This window comes from Juglans microcarpa x Juglans regia, chromosome 6D (genome assembly GCF_004785595.1).
Source record: "Juglans microcarpa x Juglans regia isolate MS1-56 chromosome 6D, Jm3101_v1.0, whole genome shotgun sequence".
NCBI lineage: Eukaryota > Viridiplantae > Streptophyta > Magnoliopsida > Fagales > Juglandaceae > Juglans > Juglans microcarpa x Juglans regia.
In genome coordinates, this window is record NC_054604.1 from 30,654,069 (window position 1) to 30,677,649 (window position 23,581).

Sequence of the window (23,581 nt, forward strand, 5' to 3'; positions counted from 1 at the left end):
AAAAATAAAAAATTCATAATATTATTAAAAAATACTTACTTAATCATTAACTAAAAATAAATAAAAAAAACATTCGGGACACTTTTTGAATCCCAAATTCGGGACTCAAAATATTTCTGTATTAATAAAAAAATAAAAGATATGAAATGAGAAATGGACAATCCCAATAAACACTCCATTATTACAAACACCGTACATGTAAAAGAAAAAAAAAATAATAAGAAGGCTTTATTTTATTTTATTTTGATTCGGGAAGGGTGAAATTTCCATTTTAGAGATGTTAAATGTTATACCATCAAACTATATGCCTTTAGCAAGATAATAATGATTGTGATGTCACAGTTACAATGCATTTTTTTTTATTTGTATGATCATATATTTAAACATTTTCTGTTCAAGTGTTGACAAACTTGTCACTTCATCAAATAGACTTGGCACGGATTGGATATAAGCAATGTTTCAGCTTATTTCATTTTATCTCTTATTTTTATTATAATTTTTTTAAATTTTCACATAAAATATAAGAAATAATTCAATTTTTTTAAATTTTAAAATAATAATAATATTAAAAAATAATATTTTAATAATATTTTATTTAATTTTTAACTTTTATCTTAATTCATTTCATTTTAATTCACTATTCAAACCGTAACTTATATGCACAAAATAGACTTGTCCCTTCGGTTGACTCCAGAAGAGTCAAGTTATGCCCAATGCTGGTTTGTTTCGTGGGAAAGTTATCTTTTCCTTTCTTTCTTTCTTTCGTTTTATTTTTATTTTTTATTTTTGGAAATTTATTTCCTCTAGAGACTTCCTTCCCATGTTGCTGGTAGAATTTCTGTTCCACAGACCAATTTTCGAGTCATTGGAGAAGTGTGAGAGTCTTTCTATTTTGTTTTTATTTCTTCCTTCCAGAGAATTTCCATATCGTATAGTCGGGAGTAAAAAAAAAAAAACGTTTATTCTGTACAGTAAGTCTATGATATCTATTCATTTGCAACTTGCAAATATATATTACTATACTATTGGTTGTTTGGATCCTTTACGCCGATAACCACTTTACTAATCTCGTCATTTATAGGTTAATCAGTCAATTAATAGTTTCTGTCAGCATTATCATTCATCCTTGTCTGTCAGTTCCTTCAAAAGAGCCAATTTTTTCTGACATTCTCCTGTACTGCTTTCAGTTCTTTGAAAAACATCAAGGTTCCTGAGTTGGGATCATAATAAAATCTAAAAAAAAAAAAAAGTGAAAAGGATCAATTACTAACAAGAAAGCTCTTTAAATCCAATTCCATTTATTCATTTGCTCTGGAGTCTGCAGGATCTCAGCATTGAATTTCAATGACATTCCCCTCACAAATTTTGTACTGTTTGAGGAATTGTTTTACAATTGAGAGCCTGCATAATACAATAAAACTCAATCACAGATTTCGGTTTCATCACCAAAGCATTCGAACTCTCTCAGCTGTTTCCCTCAGACCTCACAATCAGCAGATGACACAGTTATTTGCACATGGCTCTGGCTCTGTCAAGTAATAGTATGTGACCGTGGGAGGAGGATTATGTCCTTTAGGCTTTTCATCCTTCTTGGTCTCTTCTTTCTTCTTATCATCTTTCTTCTCCTCTTTTGCAGGCCCAACAGTCAAAATTTCTGTGCACGGCCAAAATTTTCGAACTTTTTTTACAACATCCACTGGGTCTACCTCCCCAACAACTGTCAGCTTTTTATCCTTCATGTTCATTTCAATCGAATCAATACCTGCAAATGTTGTTGAACAGAGCAGAAGGAGATGACTATTAGTTTAGTATAATTTAATTTAGTTTTCCTTTTTTCAATCAAACTTGAGACATTCCTCCCCCACCCCTTTACCACCCGAGGTAAAATTATGAAAGAAAAATATGATTGATTGCCCCAATGATCGCGGATATAGGCAGGAAAAAGAATGGAAATGAAATGAAATCATCTGAATCACATAAGTTCGATTATTCAATTCAATATGGTTCCTTGTCTTTGTTAATAACAAAACAGAGGTAGTGGTAAAACTGTTTAAGTCAATACCTGTGAGGGTGGAAACTGCACTCAAGGCCTTCTTTTTCTCCTTGTCATCGTGCAAGTCCAGCTTCAACACAACTTTCTGCAACCACAAAATATATATTTATATTTCAGGGATTGGAGACAAGTAAAGAAGACCCATGATCAAACAGAAACAGTTAAAATATCTAAATAAACAGAGAAGATCGTCCCAGAAGAATTCTCTAGATCGTCTCAAGTATTCTTAAATCCAGGACTTTTTATAGAAGGATAGTTTAAGAGCCATGACAAGAATAATGAAAAAAATGACGAAAGGAAACAATGAATTCTGGGATAACAACAGCAAAAAAAAAAATCAAGAATTCTACAGTATAACAACTGCCATGCAAACTTATTTTATCGAAGTCTTGGAAACAGCCTAGATGTTAGCTAAGCCAATAGAATATTAGACTGGCATGGAATTAGGAAACCTCACCTTCATTTCCTGGGTCCAAAGTTCTGACAAGGACTTGATCAGATATTAAATTTATGATACAAAGACAGGCAGAGATTATAGAAGAAGAAGAAGAAGAAGAAGAAGAAGGCGCAGTGAGAGCGAGAATCTGAAGACTTTCTTCTCGTTGAACAAGTTTTGGAGGATGAAAGGACCTCAAATATTTTATTTTGGCCTGATACTGATGTAGCACCAAAACTATTCTAATAAATACAAGGTGAGATAAGAGTAGCAAATGCCTTGTCCAATAAGGAACCAATCGGTCTTGGACACGAAGTCTTGGTCCGCATTTGAATTAATGATCTCTACGGCATTCGCAATTTAACGGATCAAAGAGTAAGAGGAATTTAATTTTACAGCCTTCTTTGAAAAAAAAAAAAAGAAAAAAAGAAAAAAAAAAACAGAGCAAAATTAACTCTACCTCTCCCCCCTTCACTCTCCTCTTTTACGTGCTAATTGAGAGTGAGCAAAATTAGGGCTCATTTGTTTTCTGAGATAAGATGAGATGAAATTAAAATTAAAAAGTTAAATAAAATATTGTTAGAATATATTTTTTAATATTATTTTTGTTTTGAAATTTGAAAAAGTTGAATTGTTTATTTTATTTTGTATGAGAATTTGAAAAAGTTGTAATGATGAAATGAGATGAGATGAGATGTTTCCTGAAAACCAACGATGTCTTTCACTCTCCTTTAAGGTGCGAATTGAGACTCTTGCATATCTAAGCGTACGACACATTTTTAAAAAGTGTAAAATATGAGCTAATTTACCATCGGCTTGGATTGAAAATTCATATTAATTCATTTTATCTTATTATTATAATTTTTTTAAATTCTTACACAAAATATAATAAATAATTCAACTTTTTTAAATTCTAAAACAATGATATTATTAAAAAATAATATTTTATTCAACTCATTTAAGACCATCTTAATTCATCTCTAAATTCAAATGGATATATATCCATAAAATGATTGTTTAATGTTCTTCTTTTTTTCCTTTTTTTTTTGGGTTTTTTTTTTTTTCGTCCATGCCTTGTTTAGCAAGGCAAATAAATGATTAATTGTGTTTCGTTCCGCACGCGTTTGGCCAATAAGTCAATGAGTAGCTAAGCATAAGTGAATAGTAGCAATACATGCCAACCTTGAATTTGCGTACATTTTCTAAGACTTTTTTTTTCCCAAACTCGATCAAGGAGTTGCAAACCCATACGTTAATAATGCCAACATTTAAATTTTCATTTAACTGAGGTGCTTTTGTGCCGGCATTTTATACATCAATCATTAACTCTATGATTTCATAACTGCGTATATAATTGTGTGTATTTTGGGTGGCAAAGCAAAGCAAAGCATCCTGCTCCAACCATTTCCTTAAGAGTCTACATCAAAGATGATAACAACTTGATAATATTTTAAGCTTGAAATAGACAAGTCTTAAGTATTCTGTCCCATATGTGACACCGAGTCCTAACTTCTACCGCTTCATTTTATCCGTGGGATCCTACCAAATTCAATACGCTGATAAAGTGTACACGTGGCTTGGGACACAAACACGATGGGTCTTTTCCATGAGAAGTAACCGGGATGTCAGTTTTGTTTTGTGCTTTGAGTAGCAGCATTGCATGCAGATTTTGAGCACCAGGGATATCCCTACACCTGAGGGGCAATTATAGATCGGCCAGAAAAATATAAAAGAAAACTCAATTTAAAACTACGTCGAAAAGACATTAAAAAGGAAACCCAAAAACTAAAAAAAAATAATAAAAAAAAAAAGAAAGAGAAGAATTATCTCGTTTATCATTTTATCTTATCTTATTTTATTTAATTATTATAATTTTATTAAATTTTTAAATAAAATAAAATAAACAATTCAGTTTTTTCAAAATTTAAAATAAAAATAATATTAAAAAAATATATTCTTGTAATATTTTATTCAACTTTTAATTTTAATCTCATTTCATCTCAAAACAAACTAATCTAATTTTTAAAGATGTAGCTTACAACAGCAGAGAGTTTTAAAAAATAATAAGAGCACTTTCATCTGATGGGTAAGTAGAAACTCCCATATTTGAACAACTTGTAATTAAGGTCAGCTACGTCTGTATATGGTTGGCGTCTGTTTCATATTTTATATGTTTATGTTTATAAACTTGCACCGCCTCTGGTAGTTTTACTAATATAATTGTCTTGTCGAAAATGAAGTTTTTGGAAGGGTGGCTTTGGACAACTTTTTCAATGCCGGCCTTTGCTCAAAACCCAGACACATCAATTGAGGATGGCCACAAAGTTTTCTAGTCATGACGATCTCAATTTTAGCATTGCACGTCACTTTTTTTATTTTTTTTTAAGCCTATGCATATGTGACGACTTTGTACTACACTGACTACTTCGCACTGCTGCCAAACAATAATTGACTCTCCCAGGCAATAATTGCATTCACAATAACTTTCTGCAATAATTGCATTCACAAAATGATTTTTACGTATTTCTTATTTTTTATATTTTCTATATAATTAATTATATAATTTTATTTTAATATAAAATAATTATTTTGATACACTACATAACAACGGAATCAGGGAGGGGAGGGGGAGATTTCATGTTCGAGAGCTCGATAGTTTTGGACTAAAGAACTTTTGGATTAACATGTTTTTCCTACTACTAATCTGTAATTATTTTAATATGAAAGCATGCAGAATGTTATTAAAATCTATATAGAAACGTAACAAAGATAGATTCCTCGAATTTATATTGTAACTGAGTCAACTTAAGAGTTTTAAGAAATGATTATGAGAAATATTAATATATAAAAGAAGAATGATATATAACTTCAATCCATCCGGGAAACTTATATGGCCGGCCTACTACAAGTCAGGAAGGCGTGTCAGGCTCAACTATATTGCTTGTCTTAATAATCACCATATTCCTTCTGAGTATTAACCAATAAAATTTACGAATATTGTTCACTTTAAAAGACATTCAGGCAAGATTTACGAATGTATGGCCGGCCTACTATATTGCTCGTCAAGCATGTCAGACAGTAAAGACATTCGAACGGATTGTATTACCATAATCAATCAAGAAAGTAGCTATCTAAGTCAAGATTTCCAATTTCAATTCTCTCCAGCTGTTCAAGACAAAATATTAATTAATGCCTGGTATCAGAGAATATCTAACACTTTATGTTACAGTACATGCATTACGGATGTTACCATTATCCCCATAAAATTGCCACCAGGTTTTTATTGGGCTACCTTCATACTCCAATACCATTTAGGCCTGTGCATAAAAGGCCCTAAATCGATCCGTCTGTAAGACCTGCTATTGACCCACCCGATAAAAGTCGATTTCATTAGATCGCTACGTATTATATCGGTCGAAACTGACAGGTGGGGTTAACTAATAGACCTTGGGCATGCCTGGTTCACTCGCTTAAACGTTTTCTTTGGACTGGAGTGGTACTGTACCGGTGCAGTAGTATCATTTTTTTTTTTAAACAAATTACTTCATCTATCATTGTCCTTTAATTCCATAATTTTTTTTTTCTAGCTAGAACACCCACTCACATGGTCTTGTCGTGGCGTAACTCGCGCTCACCCACCCAACCAAGATAAGGTTCTCTTATGGCAATGTCTCAACAATCCCTCCCTACGCATGGGCTTTTTCAACACAACAACATAATGTTAGTAAAGTTCTCATAGTGCTTGGCGGTTGCCATTCTCATTAATTAATGTGGAGATGGGAGTCGGTCTCCCGGCAGTCTCATCGGATATGTTCAACATACACCATTAATTAAGGCAGCAATAGCAGCGAACATCATTGTGATCGGAAGGTGGGGAGTAGTCTGAGTCAGATTCAAATCAACGGCTATGTGAGCCCGTCCATCAACGAGTGGACGATCCCTGAAAGCTACACATATGACCTTCAAATATTGAGCCAAAACCTTTGTTTTGTTGTTTTTTCTTTTAGGAAAATTCTTATTGCATTGCCCGTCCAACAGCTACACATATGGGGGACTACAATACAGTCCTTTAATGAAACGCAGCGTTTCATTAAAGGAAATGAAACACTGTGTTTCATATAGTCTTCAAGCAATACAATCCCTTCATCGCCCCAGACGAAATGAAACATTGTGTTTCATACAATCGCCCCTACTAGTTATCATCCCTTCATCGCCCCAGACCCATCGAGCACACCAAGCCCATCGCGAGCGCCGTCGCCGTGCCCAAGCCCATCGCGACGCCATTGCCGTCGCCGTCTTCGTGGTCATCTCCATCTGCCGTGGCCATCTCCATCTTGGTGAGGGATTTTTATCTCTTGATTTCAGCGGTAGTTGGTGATGGATTTTCTCTGTGATTTAAGCTATTTTCTTCTCTGTGATTCGCTTGAGCATGAATCTTGAATTAGTTGTGCTTGTTTGTAAATTTGTGTTAAGATCTTTACTTGTTTGTATAAGATATTTCTAATTCTAGAAATGCACTCTACGTGTTTGTTCAAATTTGTGAATAGGTTTCATATGATAATTTATGCTTGAAGTGTATGTGTTTTTCACTTGCAGACTTGTTGAAGTGTAAGTGTATATAAAACTTTGTGTGTGAAGGCTTATTTCCAGTGATGCTAAAGCTCAGCTCTTTTCAAGTCCCTGTATATGCATAAAGCGTGCACTACTTATGAATTGTTCCAATTTGCTCACCAGAGTTGTGCATAAAGATTCAGCAATTCTAAAAGATTCTATATATCATGGGTCATTATTTATATTAAAACCCATGATATATTAAAACCCATGAGCGTGAATCTTTTAGAATTGCTGTTTGCTCACCAGCACTAATCAGTGTGCTATTGGAACTTTATGCTTTATTGTGAATCCTGTATATGTTGGAGATCAAGGAAAATGGAAAACTTGGTTTTTGATGAGGACAAAATCCTGATATATATACCACATTTAATTACAAATAAGTTTCACGATTGATCTGATGATATAGGTTAACATTTTGTGTATCATCATGTCAAAAATATCAAAGAGTAAGTTCTTAACTCCACCAAGAAAAAGCTTTCTAGTCTAAATCTTTTTCTTTCATGCAGGGCATCATTTGAAGATAGCCCTCTGTTGCTCTTTTTCATCAATCTCTTTTTTCTGACAAGTAACATCCGACTTTTTTTCAAATACGCTCTTATGACATATCAAAAGTTACAATGAAAACTACACACTCCAAGTTCATTTGGATCTCCACTCAGTGCTGGTGTGCATAAAGATTCACACTCTTTTCATTCAACCATGGGTCATAATTCAAGCACTCTTCATTCTTCTATATATCATGAGTTTTAATATATCTAATTTTTTATCTGATGTTTAGAGTCTAGACTTTTGCGTATCTAATATATTTGATACGCAATGTCTTTATCGCATTCTTCATCTTCTTCGAATTATACTCCAAAATGTCTATGAGGAGAGATGGCACGTTTAAAATTATCGAGAACAACAAAAAATCCAAGCCGACCTTTTTATTCTTGTCTAAATTACAATAGAGAGGTAAGACTAAAAAAATTTGTGATTTCAGATATTGTTGTATTAATTGTAATTTATCACACTAATTAGATGTTTGTTGCAGGGAAGACCATATTGCGAGTATTTTTTATGGGCAGATATTGAAGTAGAAAATGAAGGAAAAGTTGTGTGCGAAAGAGAACGTCGGCTCCAAAAAAGAGAGGAAGAACTCCAAAAATGGGAGGAAGAACTCCAAGCGAGGGAGAAAGAGCTCCAACGTGCAATGGTACAAATGCATAAATCGGAAGATGACATCCAAAATGATCGGGATGAGCTTCAGGGTGTAATGAAAGATATTAACCATACAAGCATGCGACCCTGCTTGTATTGGGGACTTGCAATTCTAATATTTTGTTGTTGGATAGGATCAAGAACAGTTACAAATTAGTATAAGTGTATATTAAACTGTGTAATGTTGTTAAGTAGGTTGTAATAGATATGTTTACAACCTTTATGAATATTGTAATATTCAAACCCATCAGTCTTGTGAACATTATGAATGGTTATGAGAAGTATTTTCCTTACACTATATTTCATGTATTTTGTTCTACATTGAATAAAACCAATGAGATTATAACTTTGAACTAACACTTTAATATAAGCATCCAACACTTTGATCAATCCTCATTCTGAACAATAATAACATATCTTATACCCATAACATTTCAACTAAGTGAAATGGTATAAATATCCAATGTTACAAAAATACACCAAGTTTACAAGAATACAAAGTAGAATTATACAGATGAAGTTATGATCTTTTCTCAACATAACAGTCTACAGCGTCTTCAATTCTCAAATAGTTTGAAGGGGGCAGTAGTCTACGATGTCTTTCATCAATCATCAAGAGGGCCAGGACATGCAATGTTCACCTGCAAGTAGTTTGAAATATTTTGTAAAACATCATGCAATACTCAACATTATTTGTTCAAAATATAGACAAAAAGGAATATTATTTACCATTCACCTGAGAAATAACGCTTTGTTGTGTACCAGGAAACTGCGAAATAACAGCTTCTGGTATGTCGTACAGTATTACCGATTCTGTGGGGTTTAATACGTCTTCCATCTGTGATGGAGACTACATTTGAATACATAAACAAATTACATAACTTATGTATAAATTTGTTAAAACTATATCAAAATCACATTATTTAAATATTTCGTACATTCTTTCTTTGTCGCTTGCCACCAACCTTTTTATTTTTGGTTTGTAACTTCTCTATTGTAGGTTGTCTCCTTTTTTATGGGGGTCTACCCTTGCCTCTGACAACACGAGGGCTCAACACTTTCTTCGAACTTCCAGTTTCGGCATCAATGGAAGCATGAGTGCTTGCAATTGTGGCCTGGGGCTTCGATTTAGTGTAAATTCCATTCATTGCCTTCAGCTTCTGTGTCATGTCCAGAGAATTATCTTCGTTTTCACATGCATTTGTAGCTACTTGGTAACATAATTTTATCAAACCAGAGTATCGACTAGCAGCTGGTTTACCACTCAAGTCATCGTAACTGCTTCGAATGAGACCATATCTACGTTTAATGTCCTTCCTCCACCTCTCCATAATGTACTTTTCCGGCAACACTTGGACATCCCTTGCGGGAAAAATTAAAAGAATGTGCCTACATATAATCCCTCTCATCTCAAATAGTCCACACATGCACTTGGCCTCACACTCATCTTCATTGAAGTACGCCTGCAAAGTTGACTTCTTGATGCCGTCTTCAACTACCTTTGGTCATTAACTTGATATGTGGTAATTGCCCCTTCTGTTTTTATAACAACATAATGAGAGTAGATAATCTCCATTACTTTTGACTGCACTTTTTTAAATTTAGAATTCGTGTACACAGCTTGGAATTTTTTCTCCACGGGTAAATGAGATATACAAAGGACTGTGCAATTGAATAAGTGGAAATCCGCTGCCATCTCATTCTCTACTTTCTTCCTCAGTGCATTGTCGAATTGATCAACGAATTCTTTCAACGTAGTCCCTGAATGTACATATCCATCAAAAAAGGCATTCATGCTCTCACTCCTTTGAGTTGTGCTCATCCCAGCCCAAAATGTATTTTTCAGGTATACGGGAACCCAATACATTCGCTCACTATAGAGACTTTGAAGCCATGCATTTTCCTTCAAATTTTAAGTGTCAATAAACACCTCCCAAGACTTCTCGAACTCGTCAGAAGTTTGAGAATCATAAACACATCTCTGTAATGCACTTTTCAACCCACACTTAAATTTAGCATATGAGCCTAACTTCTCTGGTAGTTTTCTCATTATGTGCCACAAACAGTATCTATGCCGGGTATTTGGAAAGACTATTGCAATAGCATTTTTCATGACCCTGTCTTGATCAGTGATGATAGCTTTTGGCGCCCTCTTATCCATACATTTCAACCAAGTGTCAAATAACCAAACAAATGTTTCAGTATTTTCACTTGATATCAAACCTGCTCCCAAAAGTATTGACTGTCTATGGTGGTTAACACCAACAAACGGAGCAAATGACATGCCATATCTATTTGTTAGGTATGTTGTATCAAATGTCACAACATCTCCAAAATAATCATATGCTGCTCTGCTGCGTGCATCGGCCCAAAAGATATTTTTTAATCGACTCTCATCATCCAAATCCATCGATGAGTAAAACCCATCATTCTTATACTGCATCCTCTCAAAATAACCACGAAGTGCATCGCACCTCCTTTGCCAAGTCTAAGGTGTCGAGCCTTGTCTATATAATTCCTTGCATCTTTTTCAATAAATGGAAGTTTCTCAAAATCACCAGCCTCGACAACTAATGCGTTAAAACTTTTGGCCATACCTATGCCAGCCTTGTCGTTAATATCTAATTGTCTCTTCACAGAATCATCAATTGCTCGATTACATCTAAAAAATCTTGCTTTTTGTGGACTTAACCCATTGTTATGTGCATTGCAGACAGTAGTTATACGTAAGACACCATCAGTCAAAACTGCATTAATTCTCGCCTTACTATCAGTCTTCGTTGTCGGGCGTGGTTTATAAATGTTGGTAATACGTTTCCTTGCCTTACCGCCATGAGCACACCCAAGTGTTACATATTTAACACTCCTATCATCTTTCATCTTTCCTTTTACTTCTTTAGTTCATTATGTCGAATCCAACCTGTCTCCTATATTGCTTGTAGTAGTAAATGAGTTCTTTCTCAGTTTTAAAAAAATCCCCAGCGTTGGTTCTGAAACCCCATCATCATCATTTCCTAGTGTTGGTTCTGAAACCCCATCATCATCATTTCTCAACGTTGGATCTGAAACCCCATCATCATCATTTCCCGGCGTTGGCTCTAAAACCATATCATCATTATCATTTCCCAGCAATACAACATGATTATCAATCACTACCTCATCATCTCTCACATTTGTGATATCCATATAATTACTGTTTTCTGGAAAAAACAGTGGTCGCCTAATAGATGCACATTCTTCCTCTTTCTCCATCAAGAACAATCTTCATATATTTAAAGCACAACATGAAAGTAAAAAATATATATATATATTTAAAACACAACAAATTAACACTCCCATATGTTAGTAGAAGCAAATAAAATAGGTAAAATCATTTATACTGTTTCTAGAAATAATCTAGTTAAATCTTTGACTGATTCTTGTTTATATGTTGTTTTTGCCTATTATGGAATCATGTATACACTAATCCCATATGACAAAAATGCCCCTTCTATTTTTTTTTGCTGGATACAAATATGTTGGGACTGATAAACACATTAATAAAGTTATTTTTGCATGCAAACAGTAGTATTTATCCAACAAGCAGCGTGAATACTACTCATAAACACATTAATGGGGATAAAATCAAATATTTTATCCAAGCAGCGTGGTCTTTTGCAGGGAATTGCCTTTTTGGGTTTCTATTCCCATTTTTCTACAATATTTTCTCCTTGCCCAGCCCGTTAGTAAAACATCCCATTGTTTAGCCTTTTTTACATGCACAAAACCATGGTCTTTCTTTTACTTTTCTATAAAACAAAGTGTAGACTCAACCAACACGTTACATATATTTGTGCAGCATGACTACTTAAAACATTACATCAGTGTGTGTAAATAAACAAATGCAGGAACCTACCAAGGAGGTCGTCGGCAGTCGATGGTGGAGAAGCTCGTTCCATCGATGGTGGGTTGAGGGTGGTTGAGGGGCACGCACGGGGCTGGTTGATTTGAATTTTGAGAAAAATTTGTTTCGAATTTAGATTGAAGAGGATGAAGAGTATTTTTGTCAATTCATAGTTTAAAATGAGGATAAAATGGTAATTTCCTTACCAGGACTGCAATACGAGGACTGTATTTAGAACGACCATTTTTTTTAAGATCAGTCGAGTCATACATGTTTGACCCGTTTTTTATTTTGAATGACCGGTTCAGGTCGGGTTAACACTTTAGGGGGAAGCACTTGGGCCGGATCGGGCACAGACCCGATAGTTTGAGCTCGGTTTGCAGGCCTAGACCTTCGGCATCCCCGTTCACTCACTCAAACTTTATCTTTGGACTGCAGTAGTACTGTATCGGTGCAGTAGTACCTGGAAATGATGAAGGAAGATAATCCTACCTAGAAATAATAAGTGATTCAGAAGGGACAAAAGGACACTGATAACAAACAATGTTATGTCGTGGAAATTAAGTCCAAGAAAGGAAACTGCGACATACATGTGAGTTTGGAGTGGGAAAGCTGCAACGTCTCAAATTGCAAAAATTGCAAAAATACTAGTCCAGAAATGGCCATCAACCTGAGATTTTAATATGGCAAACATATGATGTCTAATGTAGTGTGCTTTATTTATATATTTATTGGCCCTAAGCTTACTGACTGAGTTGCTGTTGTAGACGAACTTATTATCGTGATCTGTGAAAAAAGAAGAAGACTATTTTGATGGCGTAAGCTTGGAAACATTTATCATTAGAGTTCCGATTGCCAAAAGCAGTTCAAGTCAAATCTGCTTAAGACTAGTTTACAATTAGGCTCATTTGTATCCCACCCACATTGGTGTTTAAGCCCACCCTTTCAAAAGGACTGAAAGCCGGTTTTGGTCCAATGACAATAATTACCCACAAAAGGTGAAAAGCATTTTTTATTTCATCAACTTCTCAATCTTGCCCTCTCATGTTTCCAAAAAGCCAGAGCAAATTTCATTTTCATGAAATTATGAAACGTGGGGTGCATGATGGGAAAACTTGTCCCTAGAAAATAAGAAATGAGTAAAATATAATTCATAAGCATGAGCAGAACATTACTGTGTCTTCTGCTTCCATGGTAGATCCGTCCTCCAGTTTGAAAGTAGCTTCAAGTCCATCAGAATCAGCTTCTCTAAGTTCTTAATGGAGACACCTTGGTAAACAAGGAAACAAGATATGAAGTCTCTTTTTATGGCTATAATCAAAAGCAGCTACTCACTAGATAAGCAAGTAATACCTATTTTACACAAATGATTTGTGTGTGTGTGTGAGAGAGAGGGAGAGAGAGTAAGAATTTGACACCATTCTCCTGATAGAGTTCTTCATATCTCCAGGCTATAGAAGGAGCAAATAGTCTTTGCAAGAGATAATTGTCTGGGAATATGATCTTTTTATATTTTAAGAGAAAAAGTAAGAATTATCACCATGTTAAAAGAGTAAATAGCCTTTGCTTTGTTCAACAATACATGAAGAATACAAGTAAAACTGAGATGGATGGGTGAAATAGAGGCTCCACTGAAGTGTCTTGTCATCAAGTTCTCCCATCATATAAAAGAAAACATTTCACAAGGTGCTCATCAGATGAAAGATACTTTACTATATACCACTGAGCGATCCAAACCAATACCAGCACAAAAATTGAGGATCTTCAGAACAAGAAAATAGAACTTTAGAAAAGTGCATTTGAGAAAATAGTCCAATATGCTAGAGTTGGCGGGTGCTGTCTGAGCAGAGGCTCAGATACATCAAACAACAACTATGCCCCAAAAATACGAATATAAATGATAATAAGTGGTGAAAGTCCCCACATTTTCCACTCATGTCATCAACTAAGTCCATCCCTACCTATCATAGAATCAAAAGATTGGAAATAACGCATACCGTTGTATAAAGTTTCCAACCAACAGCTGCAGCAGCAATCTCCAGGCCCTCTCGTAAAAATTAAAATGTGAAGTTCATATAAAACAAGGAATAAGCAGATTCTAACCTTAACAACTATGCAGTCCACAATATTAGGGAAGAAGCCAGGATTTATGTAGAGGGGGAGGCCGAAGGATATATAAAAATTTGCAGGTAACAAAGTTCAAAGATTACTTAAAAGCGTGCAAAAGTATATAGAAAGTTTCAAGCTCAAATATAGAATAAAAAATAAAAATATTTAATAATCACATTCCTTCTCAACGAGCATGTGTATGATTTATGCATATTTAGGATTAAAAATTCACATCTAATATTTTTTTTACAAAAATCTCTGATGAAATAATGAAAATGTCAGAAAATTTATGAAATTTTAGCCTGTGAAAGCTCGGTGTGCTTCACGTACATATCATTACAAGAGTTAACATCTGAAAATTCAACTATTTCTAGTTTTCTTTCTACAGCTGACTGATTCACTCCTCTAAGTAATTGTCGTAGGAGGCTGTTGATGATCAGATGATTAAAATTTGAAAGAAAATAAGTACGTTTCATTCTGGATTAAAAAAAAGATGGCATTTCTGTGGTAACATTTATATATATTAGAAGTTTCTGGAAAAATTAGTCGAGAATGAAACTTTGTTTGAACCATTTACATGCATAAACTAAAAGCATTCTAATTAGTCAGTAATTCAAAATGCCTAAGCTCTATCTTCCAAATTTCCATGATTATGTGAAAGTTCATACATGAATTTTTTCCCTTAATTCTTAGAAAAGTTCAATAAAATTATACATAGTTCAGTGTAACAGTACTGAAGAAGACCTCTATTCCTTTCTCTTTATACCAATCTGTTCGTCTTAATTCCCTACCAGATCGATCCAACACAGGTATGGAATCCCTACATTTAACATTATTCAAAAGTAGAATATTTCCTAATCATTACCGATATCAACAAAAAAATTATCTTTTTATTATATATATATATGCTATTTCAAGCTCAATAGATCAAAAGTGAACTACGCATGTACTAGGCTGAAGACTGTATTTCCACGATATTGAGAATATGCGTGATGCATTCATTGATTAACACACCGGTTAAGCCTTAGAAGAATTAAACAAAAACTCCGAATAAGAATTTCGGAGCATTGGGCATATTAAGAAGTGCAATGAGAAGTAAATAATAATCCTCACAGGTAATCGCGGTACTGGCTTCTTATCTAGAGCAAACGAGTAAGCTTCCGTTAAAGTTGGCCGCTCATAAGAGCACTAACATTGGACTATCAAATGAGTCCAATCTTCAAAATTTGATGATTTTAACTTTAAAATCTTGGCATTAGATTCATCATATGCTCAAATGTCAAGCTTTTACCTACAGTACATTCATTTTCATCTTCAAATTTGAAGACTCACTATTCACACTCTATAACTATTATTTTATTTATTTAAATGATTGTTTCCCAATTTTGAGCCACAATATATTTAAGTTAGCAAATAATAATTTAAATATCAAATTAAATTATTAATTAATATATAGTTAGTGTAATTGTAAAATATGAAAAAAATAAATTAAAAATATCATTATTAACAAAATAATATTATATTATTGTTTTGATGAATCCAATAGCTAATCTAATATGGAGTTATGGATAGAAAAGTTTTAGATTTATAAAAAATATATACTTTTCATTAAATTTTAAAGATGAAAATGATGAATCCAATACTAATGCTCTAAGGAGCCGATGCCTGCGAAACGGACAAGCCGAGACAAGAGCTTTCATATTATCATTTGACCGCTCTGTGAAAAAAAAAATAATAATAATAATTTTTGTGATTTTTAGTATATTAATGTATTTCTTATATTTTTTTAAAAATATTTAAAAAAAAAAATATGAATAAAGAATTGGATAAAAAAACACTAATTTTGCACTATCGGTAATTCACAAGCAGTACGTTAGCTTTACTCATTTATAAGGGATACTAACTAGAAAATGCTATCTCCGGCAGTTGAGTTTCGATAATTTCATTTTATTTTTATTTAGTAATTAAAAAATTATTTTTTAATAGTGTTGTAAATTTTTTTTAAAAATGTATTTAATGATATAAAAAAAATAATTAAAAAAAATCTTTTGCCCTTATCGGGATCCGTCTCGTGCTACAGTCGGTGGGTGTAGGACTGCTCTACTAACTATGGAACATTGCCGAAGGAATAGCTGTAAAAACTAAAACGTGCTTGCAAGGGAGGAAATGACAAAAAAAAGAGTGAGGCAGGGGCAACCATTTCAACTCATGCTTGCAAGGGAATATTGAGTGGTTGTATTCAAAATCTACCTTAACTCATCTCATTTTATTTTATTATTATAATTTTTTTAAATTTTCACACAAAATATAATAAATAATTCAACTTTTTCAAATTTTAAAATAATTTTTCTAAATTTTCATATAAAATATAATAAAAAATTTAATTTTTATTCTATTATTCACAAATTATCTCAACCCATCTCATTTTATTTGCGAAATCTAAACTACTCCTTAAGGTGAGCTAGACATCATTTAGATGGAATGCATTATTGTAACAAGTATTTTAATGGCATGTATTTTTTTTTTTTTAAAAAAAAAAAAATTGAGCATTAACATCGTTTGCTCCTGTAATAAGCATTAAAAAAATGTCTGCAACAAAGGGGCTTAATATATTTTGTGGCCTAAGCCAACCATTAAGTACATAACGCTTTAATTTTTAAAAAATAATAATACTTAATATTAAATAACGAAATTTTATTAAAAATTTTGAGATGCAAAACAAATTTTAATATTATTTTTATTAATAATATCTATAAGTAATATAACAATTTAAAATAGAATCTAATTTTTCTGTGAATAGAGTATACTTCTTTATAACTTAATTTTGAATACTTAGTACTTAATTTTGTTTTAAGTAGTATATACCTCTTTTAATACTTAATTTTGAAAACAAATAAGGCCATGGACATCAAAATACATATCATATTTTAGAAAATATTCAAGAGAATTTATCATCATTTTACTACTTCTATTCCAGTTTCACTATTGTTTGAAAGTTTAGTACCTTTTGAGTAAGATCTTTTTGAATAAAACTTTTATATTTACTTATTATTTTTTTACCAAAATTTTCTATTTAAAATTGATTTTATTTTAGATAAAAAATTTTTCATCTTCTATGCTAACCAATATTTTTCTATAATTTTTTTTGGGTCATTTTTTTTCCTTGTGGGGGGGGGGGGGGGGGGGGGGGGGGGGGGGGGGGGGGGGGCTACTCAAGTTGGGGGCCTTAGCTGCAAGATAAAAAATTTGTAAGCTGTACTAATTTATTAGAAGTGACATGTGCTTTTTTTTTGGACATATACAAATCGCATCAAGTGTTAGAATTTAGAACGATTCAACAGGGATTGAAATAAAGTTTCAAATCTGCTGATCATGATGGTCATATTGATAGTTCTTAAAAATAATATTGGAGATGATTACTTAATTTAAAAGGTCATAATCTCAAGCATGGTTATCCATTTGAAATTGTTTTTACTATTTTATATAATTTTTTTTAGTTGAGAGTTCAAAACAACGATTTTCCTGTTTTTTAAAATAGAAATCGAAAGAAAAGATGCAACTTTTTTTATGCATTTAAAATCTACTTAAATGAAATAATATATATGGGTTGCTCTTAAAGATCGTTAAATTTGCCCCCAGAAATTTGGTTGGTGTGACGAATATTCTACCTTTTTTGTCTTTCTAATTATGAGCCGCATAACTAGCTCTAATGATTTTTAAAAGGGAGCTGCTGCTCTGTCCTTCACCTTGTTTTTTTTTTTTTTTTTTTCAAGTGATTGTCATCATTCATTCATAAAAAAATTTACATTCATAAGTAGACACATTCTGAAATGTCTCCATATCAAATATGACATCATAAACCAAAATAATACATTTAGAATTTTACCATTATAATATTTCTTTTTGTGACTGGTTTAGTCTTCACTACTGTTAATACTCTCTACAGAAAAACGTCCAAGAGACAGTCCAACCCTTCATAAAAGAAGATGACTCAACCTCTACAGATAAAAGTCTGAGAGACGAACTCTTTTTTTTTTATTTTAATTAACAATAAAAAAATTAAAAAAAAAAGTAGTAAGATAGATGAGAAAAATAATAGATTACAGTTTGGACCAACTCTAGTAGGCTTCGAAATTTGTAATGACACGTGAAGACAACACACTTTCTTTTCAACCACAAAGGTCATATCTGAAATATTTGGCACTGGCAAATCTAATGATTTAGTGTGTGTGGCGAGAAGAGCTGTCGGAAGGGGTGGCGTGTGAGGACCACTCACTGTGATTTTTGCAAAACTGCCACTTTCCTCCGAACGATTTGGGGCTTAGGAGTTGCTTGTGCCTCGTTTGTCTCTCAGGAGTTGCCAAAAAGCTGTAGATATGTCCTTTTTAACTTTGAATGAAGCAAAATAAAACTAAGCAAAAAGAATTATCTTGATAGACAATGTGGGTGGATGGAGCCAAGACCTTCGAACGATTTGCGGCTTGGGAATTGCTTGTGTCTTGTTTGTCTCTCAGGAGTTGTCGGAAAGCTGTAAATCTGTCTTTTTCAACTTTAAAAGAAGTAAAATAAAATCAAGTAAAAAGAACTACCTTGATAGAGGAAGGAAGAGAAGGATGAGGAAGTCAAGATCTTCTCCTCCAACCAAAATTAGATTTAGAACCCTTGATTTTTTTATAAGAGAGAGATGAACGAGTTAATCCATCCCTCACTTTGTTTTATAGTATAAAAGAATGTGTTTTTTAAATATTAAAAAAATACATACACTTTTATACTAGGGATAAAGCGGGTAGTAAACTAACATTTTCTTTTTTTAAATTATCTATCCTTAAAAACACATGCCATTAAAAAATATATCCACGCAACATTTAACCGCATCACGAATAACATTTAATATTATAAAATTTATATATTAGATGTATCTCTCCTAATTATATCAGTATAAATAAAAAATATATTTGTAAGCCTATTTATTAATACATTAAGTGCTTGCTTGGGATTGAGCGAAAAATATAACTTATAACTTTAGAACTTATCACTTTTAGCTTAAATAATAAGTTTTACTATTAAAAAATTATTTACTGTTTAGTAATCATATGTTTAAAATACTTTTAAACCTTTTATATTTATTTAGAAACAAATTAAAAAAATAATTTTTGATATAGGAATGACGATCATTTAATTTTTTAAAAATTATAACTTTTTGATCATTTGATCTTTAAAGACTATTTAAACACTTTTTAAGATTTTTATCGTAACCGACGGCTCGGTTTGGATTCACAATCCATCTCAACTCATCTTAACTCATCTCACTACTATTCATTACCATTCATCAACTTTAACTCATAAATTTTACTACTATTCACAACCCATCTCGCTACTATTCATAATTCATCTCAACTCATCTTCGAATTCAAATGAAGATAAAAAGACATTTATATCCTACTTTTTAGAAACTTTTTATTAAGCAACTTTACAGCACACACATAAAGAAAAAATAAAAAATAAAAAATAAAAATAAAAAATAAAAGCAGGTGTATGGATGGTGTAGAGCTACTCAACATAATTTTTCATAATTATCTGAAATTTTAATCCAATTTTACCGGTCTTGGATCGTCTAGTACCGTACCAATACCGTTATTTAACTATTTATCATTAGGCAAGCATTAGATAAACTATTATTATTTAAAATAAATAAATTTAAGAGTGTATAATTAATGGCATATCAATGGGTAAAGATAGGAGTGGGATGACACTGTATTATAATATAGCATTTTCTTAGTAAGATAAACTCTCTAAAATATAATTTAAGCATTATAGTTTGAATAGGAAGTCAAGCTAAACAGAAGAAATTGACTGAGAGATGTTAAGCATCATTAAACATGTTCGATCCCTTCTTGAAGAAGCAAATAGCAGCTGGATATGGAACCTTTCAGAGTTCTGAAGCCCATGACCTGGCTGGCTCCCAGGGCATGTAAAGCACCGCCCTGTTGCATTTCCTCCCCTGTGATAGATCTGTCAGGGCAATACAAGAACACAGGCCCCCATAATTTTTGTAAAACGCCTTCTTGTTTCATTAATAAAGTTCTCGTCCTTTTGACAAAAAGATGTCGCAAAAGTGGGAGAGGATAGGCGAAATAAGAGGAGTAAATAAAGAGCACTCAGATAATCACAAGTCCAAATGGTCAAAAAGGTCTTAAATCTGACATAATGATTCACGTACTTCAAGTTCAAATTGACAATAGGTCACTAATTCGATTAATATAAACGTACTTTTTTCTGGTCAGAAAGTTGATGGAATATGGAAATTCCGGAAATCACCTAACAATTTGCATGTCCATGGGTCTTTGCTACGCCTTCATACTCGATGAAATATGAACCAAACGTCCCCATTAATTCTCAGAAACCATGACACTCGATTTCTTAGTTCTTACTTTCAATGGAAATGCAATTATGCAACAAAAAAAAGACCCCCAATTCCAAGTTAGGGGTACTGCTAACCCTTTGCTTTGAAACAAAACTAATTGTTACTTCCTTATATATTGACAAATTCTGGGCTATTAACATGCAAATAACCAACCATTCCCAACACAGAAGGAACCTATCATTCTGCTCTGCCCTTCGAATACAAAGTAAAATTAACTTTAATTGCCTATGTACATTTCTCTTCAGCCAAAGAAGCTTCTGTACCAAAGAAAAAACAAAACAAACTAACTGCATAAAACTAAAAAAAAAAAAAAAAAGTAGATTTCGCATTAAGCCATGCGCAATTCACCGCAATTTTGGTAATTGGCTGAAGCTACACTCTTCCAAAAGGGACTCCTGTACTGATTACTGGTTCAAATTTCCCCCTGTTCATTGGCCAAGACCACACACGACAATCTGCCATGAATAAATTGAACCTGGGATCAACAAAACTACCTAAAAAGTTACGAACTTCAGGGTTTTCAGAGGCCTCGGTACCCCTCCCTGGTGTATGTCATTTTTACATTGTGGCCGCAGACACTTTCCCAACTTGGTCCAGCACAGCGAGAACCTCTGTCCTGCTCCTCACAAGCCTATGAAATACCTCTCTGATTTGTTGCTGCAAAGGCACCAAACCCTCCTCCATCTTCTTGCAAGTATCGGCCAATTCAGCCACCTGCGAAGCCATCTCCTCCAAGCGCTCCGCCTCCGCCGGGAACTGAAACGAGTCGGCCAATTCGATCAGGGACTGACCCAACCTCTCCAACCTCTGCGTCTCCTCCAGCAGCCCAGCCAAGCGGGTTTTCTCCTTCTTCTTTTTCCACTCCTCCGCAATCTTCTCTTGCAGCGCGACCATAGAGTGGGCCCAACCCAGTTGCCGCGGCACCGGGAAATGGGTCGACAAGCCGTTCCTCTCCTGGCAAGGTATTGCCGCCACCAGAGCCCACATCACAAACAACGTGACCGTGCTCATTATGTAAACCGGGGAGGCCAGACCGGATGATTCCGCGCCACGCGGCGCCACCAAGTTGGCCGACATGGCCTGGATTTGCTTCGCGGCGGACCAGCCCTTCGCCATGTTCCACGACAAGGATCGGAATTGCCCGGGCGCGGCTCGGTCCTTGTTCGTGGCACCTCTGCGCCCGAATGACCAGGCTCGCTCCGCTGACTTGTGGTTGCTTCCCTCTTTTTCCTCGAGCGTCAGCATCAGAGAATTCAGGGCCTTCTTGGCACGGCGAACCTGTCCATCGCCGATCGGTCTCTGTTCGAAAGCCGAGACAGCGATCTCAGCAAGCTTCTGGTAGTGTCTGACCGATTCGACCCCGTGCGAGACCGCATTGCAAACATCGAGCGCCTTCACCACGCGGTCGAGGAACTCCGGGACAAGGCGATCGAGTGGGGGCTTGGAAACCTGTGAAGGATCTCGACCCATTATAAGGACGGCTTTGAACTCGGCCTCGCAGCAAAGGAACACGTCGACGAGCTTGCGGAGCCAGGAGACTGATAGCAGGGAATCACCGGCCTCGTCAGAACTGGATGATAAGAGATCGGAGAAGCGGTCGGCCACGTATTTCTGAAAAAGCTCGAGGTCCTCGAGCTCCTGCTCGTGGTTTCCGTCCATCGAAACCACCTGGTTCCGGCGGATACTGATCCGGTTCAGAAAAGAACCCTGATTGTCCGTTGCACGCATTGTTGATTGTGAAGATTTTGGTGTAGAACGGACCCAAATACAACGATTTTACTATATATATTATTGAGCAAAACACAGAAATAGGGGAGGCAGAAGAGCAGGAAAATTGGAGAAAGCGAAGAAGAAGGAGAAGAAGTCAGAAAAAGGAGATGCTTTAAGGATAAAAGACTCTGGTGTGTAATGTATATATATAATATAAAATTATTGAGCGAAATTAATGGTCATGGCTTCTCGGGGACGGACCGTTTCTTCTGCGGTTTTGTCCTTTTGTGGACGCTGACTCGGCTCCTTCTTCCCAAATTAGCCTTCCTTTTAGCTCTTGCTAGTTTTTTTATTTTATTTTTTTGACTGTAAAGCTCTTGCTAGTTGAAATAACACAAATGAAACAAAAAATTAAATGCGCGAAAACCAGAAACAAACATGTAACACAAAAACAGTAGAGTTGTTCTTCTATATCTCGTTTATTTTTAAAAATGAGATGAGATAAAATTAAAATTAAAAAATTAAATAAAATATTATTAAAATATATATTTTAATATTATTTTTATTTTAAAATTTAAAAAAATTGAATTGTTTATTTTATTTTATATTAAAAGTTGAAAAAATTGTAATGATTAGATAAGATGAAATGAGATGAGATGAGATATTTTTTAAAAACAAACGAGGTGTTAGCTCTGTTCGAATAAGTGAAGTAGTTTTAGATTATTTATTATTATTTATGATTATTTATAGATAATTTATTAATATTTGTAAATTATTTATTATTATTTACAATTTATTCACTAAATTTTTATTATTATTTACAGAGTACCTCAACATGTAAATATAGTTTTAGTATTACTGTTATCCATTTCTTCTCACTAACTTTACGGTAATTTAAATGTGAAATAGTTACAAATTCTTTATTTTATTCGTATTCTACATTTTTATGTTTTTATTTTTTCAAAGATTCTTGTTATTTGTTTATATTTTTCCGCATCTAATATACTTATAGAAGAAAATGTAAATTGTTTCTAAAAAACAATATTCAACAAAAAAATTTACAAAAAAATTAAAAAATTGATTCAGTTTGACGTGGAACTCAAATCTATTTTGCCACAAAATGTTTTATAATAAAAAGTACTACTTAAGTTA

The 23,581-nt window shown here is 33.9% G+C and overlaps 2 protein-coding genes across 3 annotated transcripts; both read right to left on the minus strand.

Moving 5' to 3' along the window:
* Positions 1 to 1,267: 1,267 nt before the first annotated feature.
* LOC121235153 (heavy metal-associated isoprenylated plant protein 39-like) lies at positions 1,268 to 22,583 on the minus strand. 2 transcript variants are annotated; one of them, XM_041131427.1, is made up of 4 exons: positions 22,566 to 22,583; positions 2,511 to 2,618; positions 2,063 to 2,138; positions 1,268 to 1,762 (listed from the first exon to the last, which is right to left on the minus strand). In XM_041131427.1, exons 2-4 carry the CDS (start codon positions 2,514 to 2,516, stop codon positions 1,491 to 1,493), a joined length of 354 nt encoding a protein of 117 aa, XP_040987361.1. In that variant the 5' UTR covers positions 2,517 to 2,618; positions 22,566 to 22,583; the 3' UTR covers positions 1,268 to 1,490. The 2 variants fall into 2 exon arrangements, with proteins under 2 accessions (XP_040987361.1, XP_040987360.1); XM_041131426.1 differs by lacking the exon at positions 22,566 to 22,583 and having other exon boundaries at positions 2,511 to 2,723.
* On the minus strand, positions 20,697 to 22,613 carry LOC121235152 (protein ROH1-like). The gene has a single exon (XM_041131425.1). It carries the CDS (start codon positions 22,445 to 22,447, stop codon positions 21,278 to 21,280), a length of 1,170 nt encoding a protein of 389 aa, XP_040987359.1. The 5' UTR covers positions 22,448 to 22,613; the 3' UTR covers positions 20,697 to 21,277.
* Positions 22,614 to 23,581: the final 968 nt, after the last annotated feature.

Excerpts from the sequence above, each read along its gene's own strand:
- LOC121235153 (XM_041131427.1), bottom strand. Across the intron at positions 1,763-2,062 it reads TGCAGTTTCCACCCTCACAG|GTATTGATTCGATTGAAATG; the intron begins GTATTGACTTAA and ends CAACATTTGCAG.
- LOC121235152 (XM_041131425.1), bottom strand. The coding sequence starts at position 22,447 with ATGCGTGCAACGGACAATCAGGGTTCTTTTCTGAACCGGATCAGTATC.